Source organism: Girardinichthys multiradiatus, chromosome 19 (genome assembly GCF_021462225.1).
Source record: "Girardinichthys multiradiatus isolate DD_20200921_A chromosome 19, DD_fGirMul_XY1, whole genome shotgun sequence".
Lineage (NCBI taxonomy): Eukaryota > Metazoa > Chordata > Actinopteri > Cyprinodontiformes > Goodeidae > Girardinichthys > Girardinichthys multiradiatus.
In genome coordinates, this window is record NC_061811.1 from 30,629,579 (window position 1) to 30,651,119 (window position 21,541).

The window sequence follows — 21,541 nt, forward strand, 5'->3', positions numbered from 1 at the left end:
GTGACAGTTATAGTATTGTGTGAGCCTTGGCATTCATCCACTTAAAAAACAGATAAGAAATTATTAAATATGTAATTTCTTATCTGTTAAATATATAATTTTATATAATTATTAAATATATAATTTTCTCCAATTTTCCCAAGAAAATTTATGGTCAACTGTCTTTTAAAAACATTTCTTTTTTACACTTTGTCACAGATGTTCCTGTCATACTGAAATGATGAGATTACTTTCTCTCTTAAAATCAGATTGAATTACATCCATTTTCTACACCTGCTTGTCCTTACAGGGGCCCGGAGGGGTGGCTGATGCCTACAATCAGCAGCAAATAGGTGAGAGGAAGGTAGTTCAAATTTGTGAACATAAAAGGATAACTGACAATCAGCTCCTGGAAACACTGCAGATTATTTTTATATTTTGATTAGTTGGGTATAATGCAAAAATCACTTTTTCACTGCCATTCAAAAGTTTAGTGTGACGGAACCAAAAGCCATCTATCCATCAATCCGTTGTCCATCCCCTCCTATCCTTGCAGGTTTGCAAGCTAACTGAAGGAAAAATATGGCAAGTGGTTTGATTGATCCACTTCTTTTTTGATCAGCACAACTCATTTTACATTATCTTATCAATAAAACAACTTTTTAAGTGTCTTGAGGGGTTTTGAACGTATTTCAGGGGGCTGAAAGAGAGGATCGCTCAGGGCCGCATTCACGCTAGAACCACCACTGGACAGCCCACTATAGCGTGGATCTGACAGGACAACATAAACTGCTAAGCCTGGTGTATTCTCTGTTTAAATTAAAGGTTATGAGTTGATTCAACCAATTTTCTCAGTAAATTCAAGCATGTTTTATTATAAACAATAACTAAATAAATTAAAAAAACTTCAGTTAATGACCAAAGTACTTAAGATTTCGGGAGCTAAAATCAGATATAATTTGAATGTATTATTTCGAGTGGCCATATAAAACAATGCTGCAGAAATTTGATTGAATTTCCCCACTGAGCTCGCTGATTGAAACAAACGATGCCTTTCGTTGCCAAATGCGCTCCTGGACTCCCACCAGCGGCTCAGTCTCCTGTCAGCTGTTTGGAGGATGGTTCGGAGGCAGATATGATGTAATCAAGCAGAGAGGCAGAGCCAGAGCTGGATCCATGCCGCACGATACATCTCTGCTGTGAGGAAACGCGTCCGAAAGCCATCATGGAGCGGGTTGAGAGACCAGATCGACGTCGGTGGAGGGGTCATGTTACAGGGGTTTGATCCGATCGTCCTTTCTCCTCGTAAGGAAGAGGGTACTGGAAGCGGGCCAGCGGCACCATCTCCTGCACCGGCCGGGAATGCTGCTGGTGAAATTCTCTTTTTGTATTTGTAGATGTAATTAACCCTCGTGGGCCAGGAGTCGTTTCCCGCCCCTGCTCCATCATCAACCGAGTGGAAATGGTCATATCTCCGCCTCCTTCGTTGACATCGGGCCGCGCTTGCTGTCGCCTTTTCGCCCACGATGACGACAGGAGGGCGCCCGCTTCGCTTCGGATATCTACACATGCAGGCCCTTCATTCCTCGCACGGATCGCAGCATCAGCTCTAATCTGATGTTTTAAAACGCATTAATCGCTGCTTCTGCGAAATTACATCTGCTGTCAGGATCGATTTTCTTTTGTGTAATTTTTTTCTGACCCCGGAGATGATTGCGGTGTCCATGCAGTAGTTGTTCCTCAGCGGGGGGAATGAGCTGAAGCCTGCCCGCAGCTGTCCACCGTATGTCCCTGTGACTTTTCAGGAGCGTGGAGGTGCTGACCGTCTTACAGCGTGGTGTTAAGGATCCTTCCAGCTCAGGTTTGAACCATGGCCAATGAACCTGTGATCCTTAACGTGTATGACATGGTAAGGAAAGCACTCACCTTATAAATGCTATACTTCGGCTCATTCGCACTAATTTGATATTGGACGGCATCCCACTGCAAATCTTAATGTTATGAATGAAACAGAGAGCTGTACACGTGTAAAAAAAGAAGTAATTAAATTATATTTAGTGCCGCTTGAACTGTTCCACATTTTAACTATTTCTAATTTCCCCTCGAGGATCAATAAAGTATCTTTGTATTGTATTGTATTGTATTGTATTGTATTGTATTGTATTTAAAATCAACATGAATGCAGTATTTCATTTGACTGACTTATACAAAGTAGCGCGTAATGAAGCAATTGACAATGATACATCTGAAAAGTGTGGCATGCATTTTTATCCAACCCCATTTTCTCCTAAATGAGTAAATAACATCTTCAGAAGTAACCTAAGAATTTTAGTTGCAGTTAATAACAAACCTGGCAAGGGACACAGTAAGCAAGTAGGAGAACATCAGATGGGAGAAAATTAAACTTTGTGGCCTACATTCAAAACACTATGTGTGGAGAAAAACTAACACTGCACATCACCCTGAATACACTATCGCTATGAGGAAACACGGTGGTGGCAGCATCATGCTACGGGGATGTTTTTCTTCAGCAGGTACATGGAAGCTGGTCAGAGCTGATGGGGAGATGGATGGAGCTAAATGCTGAGCAATCCTGGAAGAAAACCTCTTAGAGGCTGAAGAAGACTTGAGGCTAAGGCAGAAGTTCAGATTCCAGCTGGACAACTGTAAACATATGTTCAGAACTACAGTGGAATGGTTTAAGGCTCAGTTATAGTCGCGCTTCGGGTTGTCGGACTCCACTGAGGGCGAGTGAGCCTGAAGAAGCGCTGTAGGCTTATTATACTTCTCACTGACGTTGCTGCAATATTCTCTGAAAACACAGCAGGCAGTATGCTAGATAACCAGTGAAAATGTCGTAAGAGAGAGACGAAATGCTCAAAATGGCTGTGTGCACTATAGAAAACATTTCTTTTCGTGATTCCATTTCTTGTATAGTCTCAGATGGGTAAAACAATGAAGAGGAAACTGCTTTTTGACCTCTTCGTGAAGGATCTAAAACTGTACCTCGATACAGTTTCGGACTCTATGTTATTCTCTTCTTTCTGTTTATAAAGAAGTGATTTATTTGTGGGTGAAATGTTTGTACCTTCAACTTAGTTCATTGTCAATGGAGAACGGCGGCAAGTTTCAAAAATTCTCAGAATGGTAAAAGATTGCCTTCTATAGATGTGCAAAGATGGTAAAGACATACCTCAAAAACACAACTGTAACTGCAGCCGAGGATGATTCTACAAATGATATAAGCTCGAAGGCTCAATTCAAAAGCATGCCACACTGTTCAGATTTTTATTTAAGATTTAGATGTTTAAAATTGTGTGTCATTTTTCTTTCCACTTTACAATTATGTGCTGCTTAGTTTTATTTTATCACATAAAATCTCAACAAAGTTAAATTAAACTTTGTGTTTGTGATGTAAAAACAGTCAAATAGTTTAAGGGACTTTAATAATAATTTTAAAAGTTACTGTACCCTCTTATTTAGATATTTTTCTGTCTCAGTCTTGGATTAAAATAATTTAAAAATTATAATAGTTCAGGGAGCAAATTACCCAACTTCAAAACCTTAAAACACCTCATTAACTGGGAAAAGTATTACCAGCATTTGCTTTTGGGCCAGGTTTATTCATAAGAATGCCTATTTATACTCCAAGCTTAGAGTTGTGAAACATGATTCTCTCTCAGCTCTCTGACCTCTGTTACTGTGTCCTCAGTCCCGCAGGCACGACACAAAGACAAGGGTCCTTCTTCAGAGTTGAACACACCACTTGCTTTTCATATTCGGTACTGCTTAGTGGAATATGTGCATAAACTACATCGTGTTATTGCAACAGCTGTATAATATTTTGCAAATCTGTATGATTTTGATTTAAAAAATCCTTCAAAAAGATCAATTATAGTTTTAAATTGTCATATGTCATAATCCATTGGTAATTGCTCTGAACAAATAACAGTTTTTATATTTATTTACATCCACTGACAAATATGTATAACATTTAACATTGTAATCCTATGGAGGAAAAGCTACATCACAAGTAATTGATATACTGAAGCCTGAATACTATTATTTTTCAACTGCATAATCAGCAGGGTTCTGCAATTGAACACAGTAGTTGTAGTCCAGGAGGTGGGATACAACCCAAACAGGTCGGGTTCCTCTTAGAGCAACCCACACAAGCATGGAGAGAAGGATACAAACTCCCACTCAGAGAGGCCTCAACAGGGAATTAAACTGGGAACCTTTGTAGTGTTCAACTCACTGCACTGCTCCAGATGACTGTAACTGGTTTATATTATATATTATATTATAAAAAAACTAAATCAGTAAACCATCACAGTTTGGACATTCAATCATTTCATGTATTTTTAAATAAATAAATAGGACCAGCATAAGGTGACAATTTAATTAAACTAAAGAGGAGTGATGTTTCATTGATCTTGACATTATGGGCAGTTGCCCAGGGCTGCATTACAAAAAGGAGAGCGCAGTTGCACCAGATAAAAAATATAACTAACTTATCAGTTGCACCTTTAACATATTTTCTATTGCATTTATGCACATGCAGTCAATGGATAGTTGGGGTCTCCCCACTTGCTGCTGAGAATAGGAAGACTATTTTAGGTTGTTAGTGCCCTACTGCATTTTATTCCATTTCAGAATTAATTTATATTTTTTTGCATTTTAATTGGTTTGGGTGAGCAAAAGGAGGGCCTCAACAGGGCACCATTTATGCAAGAGCCTCCAATATGTGAATGGAGCTGGAGAGAGCCTGGACACTGGATGTCTAGAGAGATTGTGCAAAGAGCAATGGTCAAAGTTCTCTTTGTTAGCAGGCTCCAACCCTGTGAATGTTATACGACAGGGGTTTCAAACTCCAGTCCTCAAGGGCTGCAGTCCTACAACATTGAGATGTGTCTCTGGTCCAATACATGTGAGTCAAATGGCTAAATTGCTTCCTCAGCCTGTAGTCATGTAGTTCTTCAAAGTCCTGCTAGTGGCCTATTTATATGATCCAGGTGTATTGAAGCAGAGAAACATCTGAAAGTTGTAGGACGCCAGCTCTCAAGGACTAGAGTTTGACACCAGTGTTTTAGGAGAAGACTACCTGCGGTCCTTTTGGCAAAAGGGAGTTGTACAAAGTATTGACAATATAGGTAACAATAATTTAGCTGTCAATGATTTTGTTTAAAAAAACATTTATTTAATAACATGGGATTCTCTTCCCCCGTAGAAGAAATGTATTCAAAGTAATGGTCTGACTTTTTACATATTTTTACCAGCCAGGGGTACCAATGAATTTGTCTGCTCTTTTAAATGTTTAGCCACTTTCAAATCCAGGTGCAGTTCGAAAGCCACAGCTATTTTCAAGTTTTCTTACAGACAAGGGTCTTGGTATCTCACCAGATGTTATAGTTACTCAAATGCCTGGATTATTTTCCAGCCTGCTGGACTCAACCGGTTACGTTGGGCTGTTCAAACCCTGAAGAAAGCCATCCCAGGGGGCGGTGGTAGTCAGATTCATCCTCAAATTCCTCCAAGAAAATTACACAAAAGAATAAAAGAAGGCAGCGGGAGTGAGTCATGCCACCAGGGAGGATGATGAACTGGTCGCCAACAATGGGACCAGTAAGACATGCAAAAGCAAGAGTGACAAGTGTGAAAAGGCTTCACTGTGTTTGTGTTCTATTATTGGAGTCAGGCGTGTCAGATTAACATGGTCACATTTTACTCTACTGGAACATTTTGCTCCATTGGGTTGTTTTCCTGAGAGCCAGTGGAGTAGTGTTCACTGGACAGACATGATGAGACTCAGCTGACACAAAGTAATGGAGTAAAAATGCTTTTAAAGCATGACACTGGACCTGGAAATATGTTGTATTATTAATAAGGGACAGCTGGGGCAATATAGATGGCTCTAAGCACGTTTTCACATGGTACCTAACAATATAAATGTATCAGTGGATGATGGGTGGGGCAGCTGCAGTCTTTCCATGAATTATCTCCTAGCTGTCCGAGAGAGGTCAGGAAGTTGATCTACACTAACTGGAACCAATTTACTTCTTTTGTGACTCACTGTAAATCAGTGACATGAAGGATCCGTCAGTGGGGGTTTTCTGCTTACTGCATTCCAGGATTACCCTGTTGTTACAAGTTTAAACAGGATCTGAGTAAAACGTAAAATGTGGTTTAACATTAACCTTAACTCTTAGCACCATGGAAAATATTTGCCCCCTCACAGGTTTCTTCTGTTTTTGCTTTTTTGTCTCCCTTAAATCTTTAAGATAATCAGACAGGTCTTTAATAAAAAAGACAGTTTTCAGATTATATTATTTATCAATATAGTCTATCCAAACTTACCTACATAAAGAACAAAATTCTCTCCCTCGTTAAATCATGAATTATCTTTGATTAAACTTTGAGACTATCAGACCACGGTGAGAGGCATTATTTACAAAAGGAGAAAACATAGAACAGTAGTGAATCTTCCCAGGAGTGGCTGGCCTACTGAAATTACTTTGAAAGCACTTCAACAAAAAATCCAGGAGATTACAATGGAATCCAGACAAAAACATCTATAGGACTGGACACATTAAAGGGTTTGGAGTGGCCAAGTCAAAACCCAGAGGTACCTACAGTTGAGATACTGTGATATGACTTTTCAGGCTCGAAGTCACCATCCATTGTACTATTGTATCCATTAAACTATTCTGCAGAACATGCTGCCAAATTTCCTTTAACAGTGGCTTAAAACTTGTTACTAAGTTATAGCAAGGTAGTAATTGCTACCCAGAGTGTGAAAACACTGTGTTTTGGGGCAATTACCTTTTAACAAAGGGTCAGGCTGGTTTGCATAGCTTTTTTTTAAATTTTTTATAAATGATAGGAATTGTCATTTAGAATCTGCTTTTTGTGTTTACTCAGGTTATATTTGCCAGATAAAAAAATTTTCATGATCTGAAATGTTTAAGTGTGATTAAAAAGGCAAAAACAACAAATGTTTAAGAGTCCAAATACTTTTTCACACTACTGTACTGCAAAGGGAAAATTGTCAAGTATAAATCTTAGTTGGCTCACCAGGGATGATCAGCAAGCAGAGTTACATACAAAAATATGAGAATCAGAAAACAATCCCTTTGCTTTGCTGTTTTCTGACTTTCACAGACTGAGTCTTGTTGTACAATTCAATTAAAAACACAGGTATGCCTGATGATGAGAATGCTTGACACATGAACCAACCATTGAAAGACAGTTTTACATAAGCATCTAAACTATATTATTTATATAAAATGAACTCAGAAAAAAACAAAGGATTTTGCTAAAAAATAATGTTATGTCTTTAGTAATGAGTGATTTATTAATGTTTCATATATACCAAAAATTATACAATGAAATGAAATTGTGCTTCTCTTTTTATGAAGGATATAGATGAAGTAGTCTTCCTTCAAATGTGGGAGATCAAACGCATCCGCCACATCTCTTGACGTCCAAGCAGGGGCATCAAAAAATATGATTTCTTGATGGCTTGATCAGTGTGACTCCTCTCCATCTTCATAGTAACCAACTCCTGTATTGGATAATGGGCAGTGATGGTCTCCATCTAATTTACTACTTCATTGGGTTTTAAATTGGACATTCAACAAATCATCAAGTTTTATGTTTTCAGCAGACCTATAGTTTTATTGTCTAGATAGAACAATGTTAGCAGTCAGTATAGCTAGTGTGTTTGCTAATATGTTCATCTGGATTTAGGGTTGCCATGGAGAAGGCCAAAAACAAAACCACAGTGGTCTCTTGCTTATGGGTGTTGATGCTACTGGGTACAGGCGTCTGTAAATAATCGATCTTGTTATTAAAGGGATGAACATTACCAGGAGAAAGCAGTAGAATCTGTTTCCTGCAGCCCTAAGCCTGTCAAACGGCTCAGCTGCCTAGAATCCACCTCTAAGCACACCGCATTCTATGCATCCTCCCTCAGCCAACTCAGTCAGAAAGGCTGCATATTTAGCATGGAGCTTCTCTCCCTTCATGTATGTTCTATACATCATTGAGCCCTGCAGAACTTGGACAATTCTCTCTTAGGTCATAAATACTCTGCAGATGCTTGCAGTCATTGGTGATGCTGCCTCAGTACTATATCTTTACCTTTAATGTCTAAGCTGTTCCACTGCTGTTGAATTTTATAATATTATCCATATGTGTGGCAACATATTCTCTTAAAGAGAACCAAAAGGCATTGACTACACACAGTAGCTTATTCAATTATTTTCGTGACAGTTTTAATATCCAAAACTAGCTGTTTTTTGAAAAATAAATGGGTATCAGTCGTGCTTTCTTAATGCTAATCAGTGCCAAGTCCGATCATATGTCTCATATTATACTATCGGGACATAGTAACAGTTTTAACAAAAGCCTACAAAATTTTTTTAAAGTTACCTACTGTGGCTTTACAGTGTTATAACAATATGAAGAATATATGTTTTCCAAAATATTAACCTACACATTTGACTGAAGCAATTTATTTTATTTAAACTGGGCTGTATAATGTTAACAAAGCATTAAGCAACTGGTATCTGCCTTTGCTTTTCTGCATTATTCAAGGTGACAGGATGAGAGCATGTCTGTCGAGCTGCTGCACAGCTTCTGCTTCCTGACTCTGTCTTTCTCTCCCATTTCTCTGCAGTATTGGATAAACGAATACACCTCCAATCTGGGCATTGGAGTCTTCCATTCAGGCATTGAGATTTATGGCAGAGGTAAGACAGGGACCATCTTTACGCCTGTACATTCTTATTACACATTCCAGGTGCAGGATTGCTCCAGGGCAACACAGAACTGCGTTCAATGACGGGAGGGTGAGATTTGTGCAAGCCAGATGAAGTTATAAATAGGGAATATGGAATTATACTCCCAATAGCATGACCCCATTTCTCTTGGTTGAGTCACCACTGATTTACTCTGTGTTTATGTGTGTGTGGACTGAAAATAGAGGGGCAGAATCCCTGCTGAATCTTGATCTCAGTAAATTCAGTATGCCCTTGGAACTGGAAATTTTGGCAATGTGCAAAGAGAAATATGATGACAGTGAAGATGCAAGCATTTCTAAGGCACAAATTAATAGCATCCCCCTTTACAGGGCTTTGAAAAGGTATTTACCCCCTTAGAGATATCGTCTGTTTTTGCATTTTTATTACTTAAATTTTTCAGATCAATAAAGAAATGTAAATATCAAACAAAGATACCCTAAGTGACAAGTAAAATGCAAAGCTTTGTTTTTTTGAGCATTCGGAGGAGGACTTGCTTGTTTGTTTCAATTCAATGCTACATCACTTGGTCCAGATCTAGCTGTTAGTTTCACACGTGTTTTAATGTAATGCCCACATTCCAAAAGGTTGTATTTTGTCCTGTCAATCTGGTTTCCAAAAAGTCTTGGGAGGTCATCAAGAGGTTTCTTCTGGCAAATGTGTTCTTTATTGATCTGCTGTGATTTCCATCTTGAAACCCTGCCTGGGGACGCCATTTGTGACCAGTTTTCTTTTCTTATTGTTGAATCACAAAAAACTGACTTTGACTAATGCTAAGTGAGGTATTCAGTGCTTTGGATATTGTTCTGGATTTTTTGTGACCTTCCCTATGTGTTTTAGATGTACTCTTAGATACTTTTAGTGGGACAGCCAGTAAGGGGAAGGTCCATGTTTTCTCCATTTATGGATAATGGCTCTCACTGTGGTTCACTGCAGTCTAAAAGTCCTGAATGGCTTTATTACGTCTTTCCAAACTGACAAATGTCAATGACTTTGTTTCTCACGTGTTCTTGAACTTCTTGGATTGGGGCGTGATGTGCTGCTTTTGAGATTTTGTAGCCTACTTCAAGTTGTCTGACAAGATCCGTTTAGGTGGTTTCTTGATTCTGCAGGTTTGTCAGTTATCAGCCCTGGGTGTGTGGGTTTATCACAGCTAATTCATGATTCATGAAGGGGAGCATTCATGTTTTGACATACAGTGGTTTGGATAGCTTATTCCCCTAATAAATGAAATAATCATATGTAAACTGCATTTTCAAATGTTGACAGATGCACATAGACTGTATTTGTTGCTTACTTTCACACCAAAAATTCGAATGTATTTTTTGCTGTTACAGTCAGAATAAATCAGAGCCTACAAAGCTTTTAGGTTAAGCTTTCGATACAAAATCTTCATTTGTTGTTGCTTTCCTTACTGTGCTCCAATGGTAGGGGGTAGGGCCCTGCATTCAAGCCAGCCCAAATGATTTAATTACAGTGTGTCCATGATTAATTGCTCTCTTCTCTGTAATTACAAATGTAGAGTGCATTCTTTGGAACATCTAACCTGTGTTTTGCATCTTGATCCACTGCCCCCAGAATTTGCTTACGGCGGTCATCCTTACCCTTTCAGCGGCATCTTTGAAATAAACCCTGGCAATGCTGCTGAACTGGGAGAGACTTTCAAATTCAAGTGAGCATGCGTCATTTCTGCATACAAAGCACTTAGATGTTCATGATGAACATGATGAAGATATGGACTCTGATGTAACACTTTTATTTTGAACAGAGAGGCTATTGTTTTGGGCACCACGGACTTCACAGAGGAGGACATTGATAAAATCATGGAGGAGCTTGGTAAAGAGTTCAAAGGGAACGCCTACCATCTAATGCACAAAAACTGCAACCACTTCTCTTCCTCACTGTCTGAGGTCAGTGTTATATACTCTTCCTCCCTAAAATGCTGAGAAGCAACAATAGGAGAAAGCACAACATACAAATACTATAAATAAGACACAATTCACCTGTTGTGAGAAGATTCCACATGAATAACTATTATCCGCGTCTAAGTTGGACAAAGTCCTTTGTAGTATGCTGAAAAAACTTTACTGCCTTCATATTTTCAATGTACGATAATGAAACCTTGGTAAATCCATTTTAAGGATACAGTGGAGACAAAAATTGTCATATAATTATAAATCTATGAAAAAGAACACAAATGTTCAATAGTTTCTTTTTTTTTATACAGTTCCTTGCAAAAGTCTTCACATCCTTTGGATTTTTTTGTAAATAACTGTGAAGTGGAAAAAAAGGTTACATGGCTTTCAAAATTTTTTTAATATATACAAAAAAATCAGAGGTGAGGTATTTGTTTACAATCAGCCCCTTTTACTCTGAAACCCCCTAGATAAAAATCAACTAAAATTAAATATATACTTCTTATTAATATTTAAAATTGACCTGTGTGTAATGTAATCTCAGCATAAATCCCGCTTTTCTGTGAAGGGGTCAGAGGTTAGGTAGAGAACATTAGTGAAGAAATGGCATCATGAAGAACCAAGAAAACACCAGAAAGGAAATAAGGTTTTGGGGACGTTTAAAGCAGTGTGAGCTTATCAAATAATATCCCACAGCTTTGAACACCTCCTAGATCTCTGTTCAAACAATCATACGAACATGGAACTGGGACAACTGCAAACCTACAAATGGATGGCCATCACCCTAAACTAGCAGGCAAGGCAAGGAGCGCATTAACCAACGTAGCAGCCAACAGGCCCAGGATAACTCAGGAGTAGCTGAAGAAATCCATAGCTAAGGCAGAAAAGTCTGTAGACAGGACAACTTTTAGTCATGTACTTCACAAATCTGGCTTTCGTGGAAGAGTGGCAAGAAGAAAGCCATAGCTGAAAGAATGTCATGAGAAATCCTGTGTGCAGTTTATCACAAACCATATACCAAACATGTGGAAAAAGGAGCCCTGATCAATTGGCCTACATGTAAAGCACTACGTTTAGCAGACAAATAAAGTTGCACATCCCAGTAAACCAGTGTTTGTCAAACGTTTCAGGCCGAGACCCTCTTCAGGGGAACAGCCCTACCTAAACAAGATGAGAAGAATTTAATTTTAGTTAAAGAAAATCAATTTTGATCTGTACGGTCTCTATTTAAATTTCTTATTCTTTTGTTTTTCTCTCTTCGTGTGTCAAAAAAAGTAACTTTGTCCTTCTGTTTGTCTATTCTAAAACATACACGGGTTGGACAATGAAACTGAAACACCTGGTTTTAGGCCACAATAATTTATTACTATGGTGTAGGGCCTCCTTTTGCGGCCAATACAGCGTCAATTCGTCTTGGGAATGACATATACAAGTCCTGCACAGTGGTCAGAGGGATTTTAAGCCATTCTTCTTGCAGGATAGTGGCCAGGTCACTACGTGATACTGGTGGAGGAAAACGTTTCCTGACTTGCTCCTCCAAAGAACCCCAAATTGGCTCAATAATATTTAGATCTGGTGACTGTGCAGGCCATGGAAGATGTTCAACTTCACTTTCATGTTCATCAAACCAATCTTTCACCAGTCTTGCTGTGTGTATTGGTGCATTGTCATCCTGATACACGGCACCACCTTCAGGATACAATGTTTGAACCATTGGATGCACATGGTCCTCAAGAATGGTTCGGTAGTCCTTGGCAGTGACGCGCCCATCTAGCACAAGTATTGGGCCAAGGGAATGCCATGATATGGCAGCCCAAACCATCACTTATCCACCCCCATGCTGCACTCTGGGCATGTAACAGTCTGGGTGGTACGCTTCTTTGGGGCTTCTCCACACCGTAACTCTCCCGGATGTGGGGAAAACAGTAAAGGTGGACTCATCAGAGAACAGTACATGTTTCACATTGTCCACAGTCCAAGATTTGCGCTCCATGCACCATTGAAACCGATGTTTGGCATTGGCATGAGTGACCAAAGATTTGGCTATAGCAGCCTGGCCGTGTATATTGACCCTGTGGAGCTCCCGGCGGACAGTTCTGTTGGAAACAGGAGAGTTGAGGTGCACATTTAATTCTGCCGTGATTTGGGCAGCCGTGGTTTTATGTTTTTTGGATACAATCCGGGTTAGCACCCGAACATCCCTTTCAGACAGCTTCCTCTTGCGTCCACAGTTAATCCTGTTGGATGTGGTTCTTCCTTCTTGGTGGTATGCTGACATTACCCTGGATACCGTGGCTCTTGATACATCACAAAGACTTCCTGTCTTGGTCACAGATGCGCCAGCAAGATGTGCACCAACAATTTGTCCTCTTTTGAACTCTGGTATGTCACCCATAATGTTGTGTGCATTTCAATATTTTGAGCAAAACTGTGCTCTTACCCTGCTAATTGAACCTTCACACTCTGCTCTTACTGGTGCAATGTGCAATCAATGAAGACTGGCTACCAGGCTGGTCCAATTTAGCCATGAAACCTCCCACACTAAAATGACAGGTGTTTCAGTTTCATTGTCCAACCCCTGTATAAGCAATACAACAGCTCCATCAGCATTTATTAATTAATATTAGAAATTTGAAAAAATGTCTAATTGTTTATGGTCCATTTCTGATCCGTTTTATTGATTGGACACAGGTTTTTATAAAAATTTAATTATTAAATTATTAAAATCTTACTTCTATTATACTTTTTTTTACTTTATTCTTTATCACATAACTCTCATCAACACCCACAGACAGTTTTCTGTATTACATCCTGTCTGTTTTAAACTGTTTAAAAACAGCTTAAAAACTACTTGTGTCTCAACTTGAAAAAACTAAGGAATAAATAACTTCCAAAATGAAAGAAATGTCTATATTCTTGAAACAGTAATCCTAGAACACATTTTAGTTAGGCAAAGGAGAAAATAAATCTGAACATAATACCTTATTTTAATTTTCCTATGGTTCCTTTGCTTGCTCCGTTTTTATTTTGTCAAAGAATTGTGAACTTATGTTCTTTGGTCCTGGTTGTCCTAGGACTTGTCTGGCACTTGTATAGCACTATATCAAGTCAGAGGACCTCAAAGCGCTTTACACTACAATCAGTATTCCACACATTTATACACACATTCACACACTGACAGTGGTGTAGGCTATAGCTGACCTGGGGCAGACTGACAGAAGTGAGGCTGCCATACAATCAGGGCCACCGAGCCCTCTGACCACCATCAGCAGGGAAGGTGGATGAAATGTCTTGTCCAAGGACACAACGATGAACGGAGCGCGGTGTTATCTGTGAACATGTCTCTAGTTCTCTCTACATCTCTCTCTATTCTCTTTTGGTCTGTTCACAACAGTTTTAGTACGTCAAACAGTGATACACTGTCAGCATTATGTTATGGATTTATTTTCGGTATAAATTCCTGTGCAGAAATATTAGATGTTTCAATAAATAACATATCTGCTCAGGTCTACTGGTATGTTATGAAGTTAGATAGTCCAGGCTTTCTGGATGTAGTCAATTTATGTTATAATTTTATGTTATAATAAAAGCAAATCCCACAACGCAGAAACACAGTGAAAACTGTATTAGATCATTCTATCTGTCACTATATATTTTTTTAGATCAATGAACTTCATTGAAGATGTTCAGCATTGCCACCCTGCCTAGACCTTTTGTGCCTCCTTTGCCCCCACATGTAAAATAATCTAGATCCGCCACTGGAAAGGGGCAAAAAATGCTGCCAAAGCTACAATGGAATGGTTTAGATCCAAACACAAATGTGTGTTAGAATCCCCCAGTCCAAGTCTAGACCTAAATCCAATTTAGAATTTGTGGTAAGACTTGAATATTGCTATTCACAGACACGCTTCATCTTATGTGACTGAGCTTGAGCTATTCTGAAAATAAGAAATGCTCGTCACTATTTTTGTACTTAAAAAAGACATGTATCATTTTTTGTGTCTTTACAATTATGTGCTACTTTGTGTTGATCTGTCACATTGTGGATGTAATATAATGTGTGAACATTAAAGGGGTGTGAGTTCTATCTAGCAGCACCATAAAAAATAGCTTTCCATACATTTTCTGACAGATTTTTAAAGTTGTTTTTAGAAATACTCGTGAAAATGAGAATGAGCAAGGGCATTAAGTAGGATTTTGCTGACTTGTAGCTTTTGGTTTATTTTATTACTTTTTATTCTAAACTTAGTACTGAACTAAAAGTTAGAAACTAATGGCGTAAAAAAAGTTCTTGCCCCCTTATAGATTTCTTATCTTTCTGCTTATGTCAAAATTAGTTTAATGATCAAAATATTTAACTGTAACAGAAAGCAAAAACTGAACAAATACAGGTCCTTCTCAAAATATTAGCATATTGTGATAAAGTTCATTATTTTCCATAATGTCATGATGAAAATTTAACATTCATATATTTTAGATTCATTGCACACTAACTGAAATATTTCAGGTCTTTTATTGTCTTAATACGGATGATTGTGGCATACAGCTCATGAAAACCCAAAATTCCTATCTCACAAAATTAGCATATTTCATCCGACCAATAAAATAAAAGTGTTTTTAATACAAAAAACGTCAACCTTCAAATAATCATGTACAGTTATGCACTCAATACTTGGTCGGGAATCCTTTTGCAGAAATGACTGCTTCAATGCGGCGTGGCATGGAGGCAATCAGCCTGTGGCACTGCTGAGGTCTTATGGAGGCCCAGGATGCTTCGATAGCGGCCTTTAGCTCATCCAGAGTGTTGGGTCTTGAGTCTCTCAACGTTCTCTTCACAATATCCCACAGATTCTCTATGGGGTTCAGGTCAGGAGAGTTGGCAGGCCAATTGAGCACAGTGATACCATGGTCAGTAAACCATTTACCAGTGGTTTTGGCACTGTGAGCAGGTGCCAGGTCGTGCTGAAAAATGAAATCTTCATCTCCATAAAGCTTTTCAGCAGATGGAAGCATGAAGTGCTCCAAAATCTCCTGATAGCTAGCTGCATTGACCCTGCCCTTGATAAAACACAGTGGACCAACACCAGCAGCTGACACGGCACCCCAGACCATCACTGACTGTGGGTACTTGACACTGGACTTCTGGCATTTTGGCATTTCCTTCTCCCCAGTCTTCCTCCAGACTCTGGCACCTTGATTTCCGAATGACATGCAGAATTTGCTTTCATCCGAAAAAAGTACTTTGGACCACTGAGCAACAGTCCAGTGCTGCTTCTCTGTAGCCCAGGTCAGGCGCTTCTGCCGCTGTTTCTGGTTCAAAAGTGGCTTGACCTGGGGAATGCGGCACCTGTAGCCCATTTCCTGCACACGCCTGTGCACGGTGGCTCTGGATGTTTCTACTCCAGACTCAGTTCACTGCTTCCGCAGGTCCCCCAAGGTCTGGAATCGGCCCTTCTCCACAATCTTCCTCAGGGTCCGGTCACCTCTTCTTGTTGTGCAGCGTTTTCTGCCACACTTTTTCCTTCCCACAGACTTCCCACTGAGGTGCCTTGATACAGCACTCTGGGAACAGCCTATTCGTTCAGAAATTTCTTTCTGTGTCTTACCCTCTTGCTTGAGGGTGTCAATAGTGGCCTTCTGGACAGCAGTCAGGTCGGCAGTCTTACCCATGATTGGGGTTTTGAGTGATGAACCAGGCTGGGAGTTTTAAAGGCCTCAGGAATCTTTTGCAGGTGTTTAGAGTTAACTTGTTGATTCAGATGATTAGGTTCATAGCTCGTTTAGAGACCCTTTTAATGATATGCTAATTTTGTGAGATAGGAATTTTGGGTTTTCATGAGCTGTATGCCAAAATCATCCGTATTAAGACAATAAAAGACCTGAAATATTTCAGTTAGTGTGCAATGAATCTAAAATATATGAATGTTAAATTTTCATCATGACATTATGGAAAATAATGAACTTCATCACAATATGCTAATATTTTGAGAAGGACCTGTATAAAAGAAAAAGATTGGGATATGTATTGCCTTTAAATTAATTAACAGTATGGTTATATGCTCTTCTCACCATATTTTACATACCCTTTTTTCAGTTGCTATGTGGAAGAGAGATCCCTCGCTGGGTGAACAGACTGGCTTATTTCAGCTCCTGCATCCCCTTTCTGCAGAGCTGCCTACCCAAAGAGTGGCTAACCCCGGCTGCTCTGCAGAGCCACATCAGCCTCGGCCTCTACAAAGAGGAGCAGAACGAGTCGAGCGATGAGGACCCTTCGTCACCATCCAGCGTGGCTGCTGCTGGCTCGGGCTCCTCCCATAGCTGTCGCCACACCCGGGTGTGAACTGACCCTTCACCGTCTGACGTCGGGAATCGTATGTCACTGCTGCTGGGGGCTTCAGTAGGCTTGAACAACCAACTGACCTCATACTGTTTGGCCTCTGATTGAAAAGAGGCAGGAAAGATGTGCACCCTACAGTGCAGAAGCTAGTGATGGACAGTTCAGACTGTCTGACAACAAGACTGGAAGAAAACTCTGAGACCTGAAGGGTGGTTCTGACTCCACCAGTACACACTTGTAGATCTGAAGTTTGTAGTATAACATTCTTAGTCTTTTCCACAAAATTCAAAACCTTTGTCAGCCCTGTTCCCTGCCCTGCCTTCAAAGCTGCTTTTGTAGAAAAAAACTTTCTAAACTGCGACATTACCAGGAAACTGCTAATCTCCGCTAGTTCAGCAAGTCCTTGTTAAATAACCTCTATGTGGCCTTCAGATGACATTGCTGTTTCGAGTTTCTCAACATTGATCTATTCTTTGGCCATTTTAGAGAATGAACAGGTCAATTTGGCATGGGGAGTTGGAATTGATAGTAGATGTTGCATGTTGAGAGAATGTGACAAATTAGACAACTGAACTGAGATGCAGCGGTGTAACAAAATATTTGACCCCTTGCAGATTTCTTGTGTGCTTTGATTTTTGTCACAATTAGATTATCAAACTAATGTTAATATCAGAGAAAGATAATCCGAGCAGATACAAAAAGTTTTTTTTAAAATGATGATTTAATTTATTAAATTATAAAAGCTATCCAAACCATCCTGACAGTATGTGGAAATAGAAGTGTCTTAGTGTTAGGCAGTGAATTAAATGTGGTTAATCACATTTTTGATTAAATTATAATATTTCTACCTAGTCCTCAATTTTGCCAGACATGAAAAAAGGAAAAAAAAAACATTTGAATTAAACCTGTGTGAACATGTATTGCAAAAACAGAAGAAATCCTTAAGCAGGTAAATACTTTTCATACATCCTGAGTCATTATGTAAACCTTCTCATGATCTTTTTGTGGAAGAAAATCTCTTGACTGAGAATCACAGAGTGAATAAGCCATTAGTTGAGTAACCAGGGGTTGCAAACAATCAAGAGTGAATACATTTAGTTGAAACAGCTGCTGTTTTGAGCCTAAAACAGCTCGGTCACTATCTCCGGCCATCTCAGAGAAAAAGTTCTAGCTGCTGTTCTCTCAGTTACTAACTTTGTGACATAGTGCATTTTTCTGAATACTTTTTTATATCAAAGTGATCTTTATACTGTTAACATTTGATGACATACAGGATAGAAAACCTAGATTTCCAGCCAGAGATGGCTCCTCTTAGTTTAAACCCCGTTTTACCATTTGAACTAGAGAGACAGAGGTGCTGAGAATAAGAGGAGCAGAAATTTGTTTTTTCCTTCCCATTAAGAGCCCAATATGTTGTCTGTGCAGTTACTGTGAGTTCAGCTTAGCATTAAGATTGGCCCTTTATAGGCTATGGTTCAGCCAGCTGTATTGACTTATTAAACTGTTTATTGTGCCAACGGCAAAACACAAAAATGAAAAATCCGGATTGGTTTTAAGAGATTATGTGCTGAACTATTTTTAGCTTAGCATCAGCTGCACAGGAAGAGAAATTCCTGGAAGTCTCTGGGTTTAGACACAAAAAAATCATCTAAAAAAAGGAAATATTGTTTTTCCCCCTGATTTTGTTGTCTGTGTGATGATTAGGCAAGCCATATGTTAGAGGTACTGGAAAGAAGATAGTGTTACCTGCGAACAGGGTCGGACTCATCCTTCCACGCATCTCTGGTGTGTCCACCTCTGGTTCTTAAAAGCTGATATTATGGAAAAAATGTTACGCAGAACAACATGAGCCCAAATATTTGCAGAAAGAGAAGAAATGATGAATTGAAATAAATTTGAGCAACACATTTCAACCATTTTCACAACAAGCGTTTGGGAACTTTGGAGATATCGTGTAATTTGGAGTACGTATGTTTACCTCCTCATTTTTTAAGTTGTAAAATCTACACAATCTAGTTTGGGGTTCTCTTGCTGAAACAAGTAAAGACATCCCTGTAAATGACATTGGCTGAGTGGTCCAGCACTGAAGTGGAAGTTAATCATGTTATCATGCAGGCTGACTCCTAAACTGTGCACTAACAACAGTCTTAAATGCACAGAGCCTTGCAAAGTATTCTTACCTTGTCAAAGTTTTTGTTTTTTTTTGTTTTTTGTCAGGTTACAACCTCAATCTTTGATGAATTTTACTGGGATTTTATGTCACAGACCAACACAAAGTAGTGTGTGGTTGGTAGTTGAAAAAATACGGTAATAGATTGTTTTAATAGCTTTGTACAAGGTAATTATTTTAATTTTGGCATGAATTTGATCCCCTAGAGTGAGTAATTTGTAGAACCATCTTTCATTGCAATAACGACTCCAAGTCTTGAAACTTAAATCTTTGCCTTTTCTCCTTTAAAAATTAAGCTCAGTCTCAGTTCTCAAGCTCAAGCTCAGTCTGACCGATGGTGATTGTATGTGAGCATCAATTTTCAAGACTTGTCGCTGATTATCAATTTGATTTAGGGCTGGTCCATTTTTAACACCTCAATTGGCTTCAAACCAAACCATTCTGTTGTAGCTTTGGCTGCATTTGAAGAGTTGCTGTTTTCTTCCAGGACATTCTTATATTTAGCTCCATCCACCTTTTCGCCAACTCTGAACTGCTTCCCTGTCCTGCACATAGTGTTTTGCATGTAATCCAAAAAGTTCAATTGTGGTCTCATCTGATCAGAGCAACTTCTTCCAAATGTTGCTTTGTCTCCCTGCATGCCTTGTGGCAAACTGCATGCTGGACTTCTTATGGTTTCTTGATGCCATTCTTCCATATTGACCAGATTTGTGGAGTATACAAATATCTGTCCTGTAGACCAAAAATCCCTCCTGAGTTGTGGCTCTCTACAGATCCTCAAAAGTTACCATGGGCCAGCCAATATGTAAAGATGAACCACCATATCTTGCTAGGTTTGCAGGTGTGCCATACACTTTCTATTTTCATATGATGGATAGGATATTGTAATGTTCTCTAACACACCTCTGAGGCCATCGTAGAGCAGCTGTATGAGATAACATTACACACAACTAGACCATTTACTAACTAGGTGACTTCTGAAGCCATTTGGTGCCAGTGAAGTTTATTTATGGGTATCAGAATAAAAGGGGCTTAATAAAAGGGGCCACACTTTTCAGATTTTTATTTGTAAAACGGTTTTTGAAAACCCCACATGATTTTCCATCAATTTCACTATCATCTTCTACTTTGTGTAGGTCTGTCACATTGAATCCCCAAGAAATACAGGTCCTTCTCAAAATATTAGCATATTGTGATAAAGTTCATTATTTTCCATAATGTCATGATGAAAATGTAACATTCATATATTTTAGATTCATTGCACACTAACTGAAATATTTCAGGTCTTTTATTGTCTTAATACGGATGATTTTGGCATACAGCTCATGAAAACCCAAAATTCCTATCTCACAAAATTAGCATATCATTAAAAGGGTCTCTAAACGAGCTATGAACCTAATCATCTGAATCAACGAGTTAACTCTAAACACCTGCAAAAGATTCCTGAGGCCTTTAAAACTCCCAGCCTGGTTCATCACTCAAAACCCCAATCATGGGTAAGACTGCCGACCTGACTGCTGTCCAGAAGGCCACTATTGACACCCTCAAGCAAGAGGGTAAGACACAGAAAGAAATTTCTGAACAAATGGGCTGTTCCCAGAGTGCTGTATCAAGGCACCTCAGTGGGAAGTCTGTGGGAAGGAAAAAGTGTGGCAGAAAATGCTGCACAACGAGAAGAGGTGACCGGACCCTGAGGAAGATTGTGGAGAAGGGCCGATTCCAGACCTTTTGGGACCTGCGGAAGCAGTGGACTGAGTCTAGAGTAGAAACATCCAGAGCCACCGTGCACAGGCGTGTGCAGGAAATGGGCTACAGGTGCCGCATTCCCCAGGTCAAGCCACTTTTGAACCAGAAACAGCGGCAGAAGCGCCTGACCTGGGCTACAGAGAAGCAGCACTGGACTGTTGCTCAGTGGTCCAAAGTACTTTTTTCGGATGAAAGCAAAATCTGCATGTCATTCGGAAATCAAGGTGCCAGAGTCTGGAGGAAGACTGGGGAGAAGGAACTGCCAAAATGCCAGAAGTCCAGTGTCAAGTACCCACAGTCAGTGATGGTCTGGGGTGCCGTGTCAGCTGCTGGTGTTGGTCCACTGTGTTTTATCAAGGGCAGGGTCAATGCAGCTAGCTATCAGGAGATTTTGGAGCACTTCATGCTTCCATCTGCTGAAAAGCTTTATGGAGATGAAGATTTCATTTTTCAGCACGACCTGGCACCTGCTCACAGTGCCAAAACCACTGGTAAATGGTTTACTGACCATGGTATCACTGTGCTCAATTGGCCTGCCAACTCTCCTGACCTGAACCCCATAGAGAATCTGTGGGATATTGTGAAGAGAACG

General features: G+C 39.5%; 1 protein-coding gene across 1 annotated transcript; it reads left to right on the forward strand.

Annotated features, from left to right (window-relative positions):
- The first annotated feature begins 81 nt into the window (after window positions 1–81).
- LOC124855385 (deubiquitinase DESI2) lies at window positions 82–18,786 on the forward strand. Its single transcript, XM_047345202.1, has 5 exons — window positions 82–1,888; window positions 8,660–8,732; window positions 10,359–10,452; window positions 10,549–10,690; window positions 16,791–18,786. The coding sequence occupies exons 1-5, from the start codon at window positions 1,850–1,852 to the stop codon at window positions 17,034–17,036; spliced, it is 594 nt and encodes a 197-aa protein (XP_047201158.1). The 5' UTR covers window positions 82–1,849; the 3' UTR covers window positions 17,037–18,786.
- The last annotated feature ends 2,755 nt before the right edge of the window (window positions 18,787–21,541 follow it).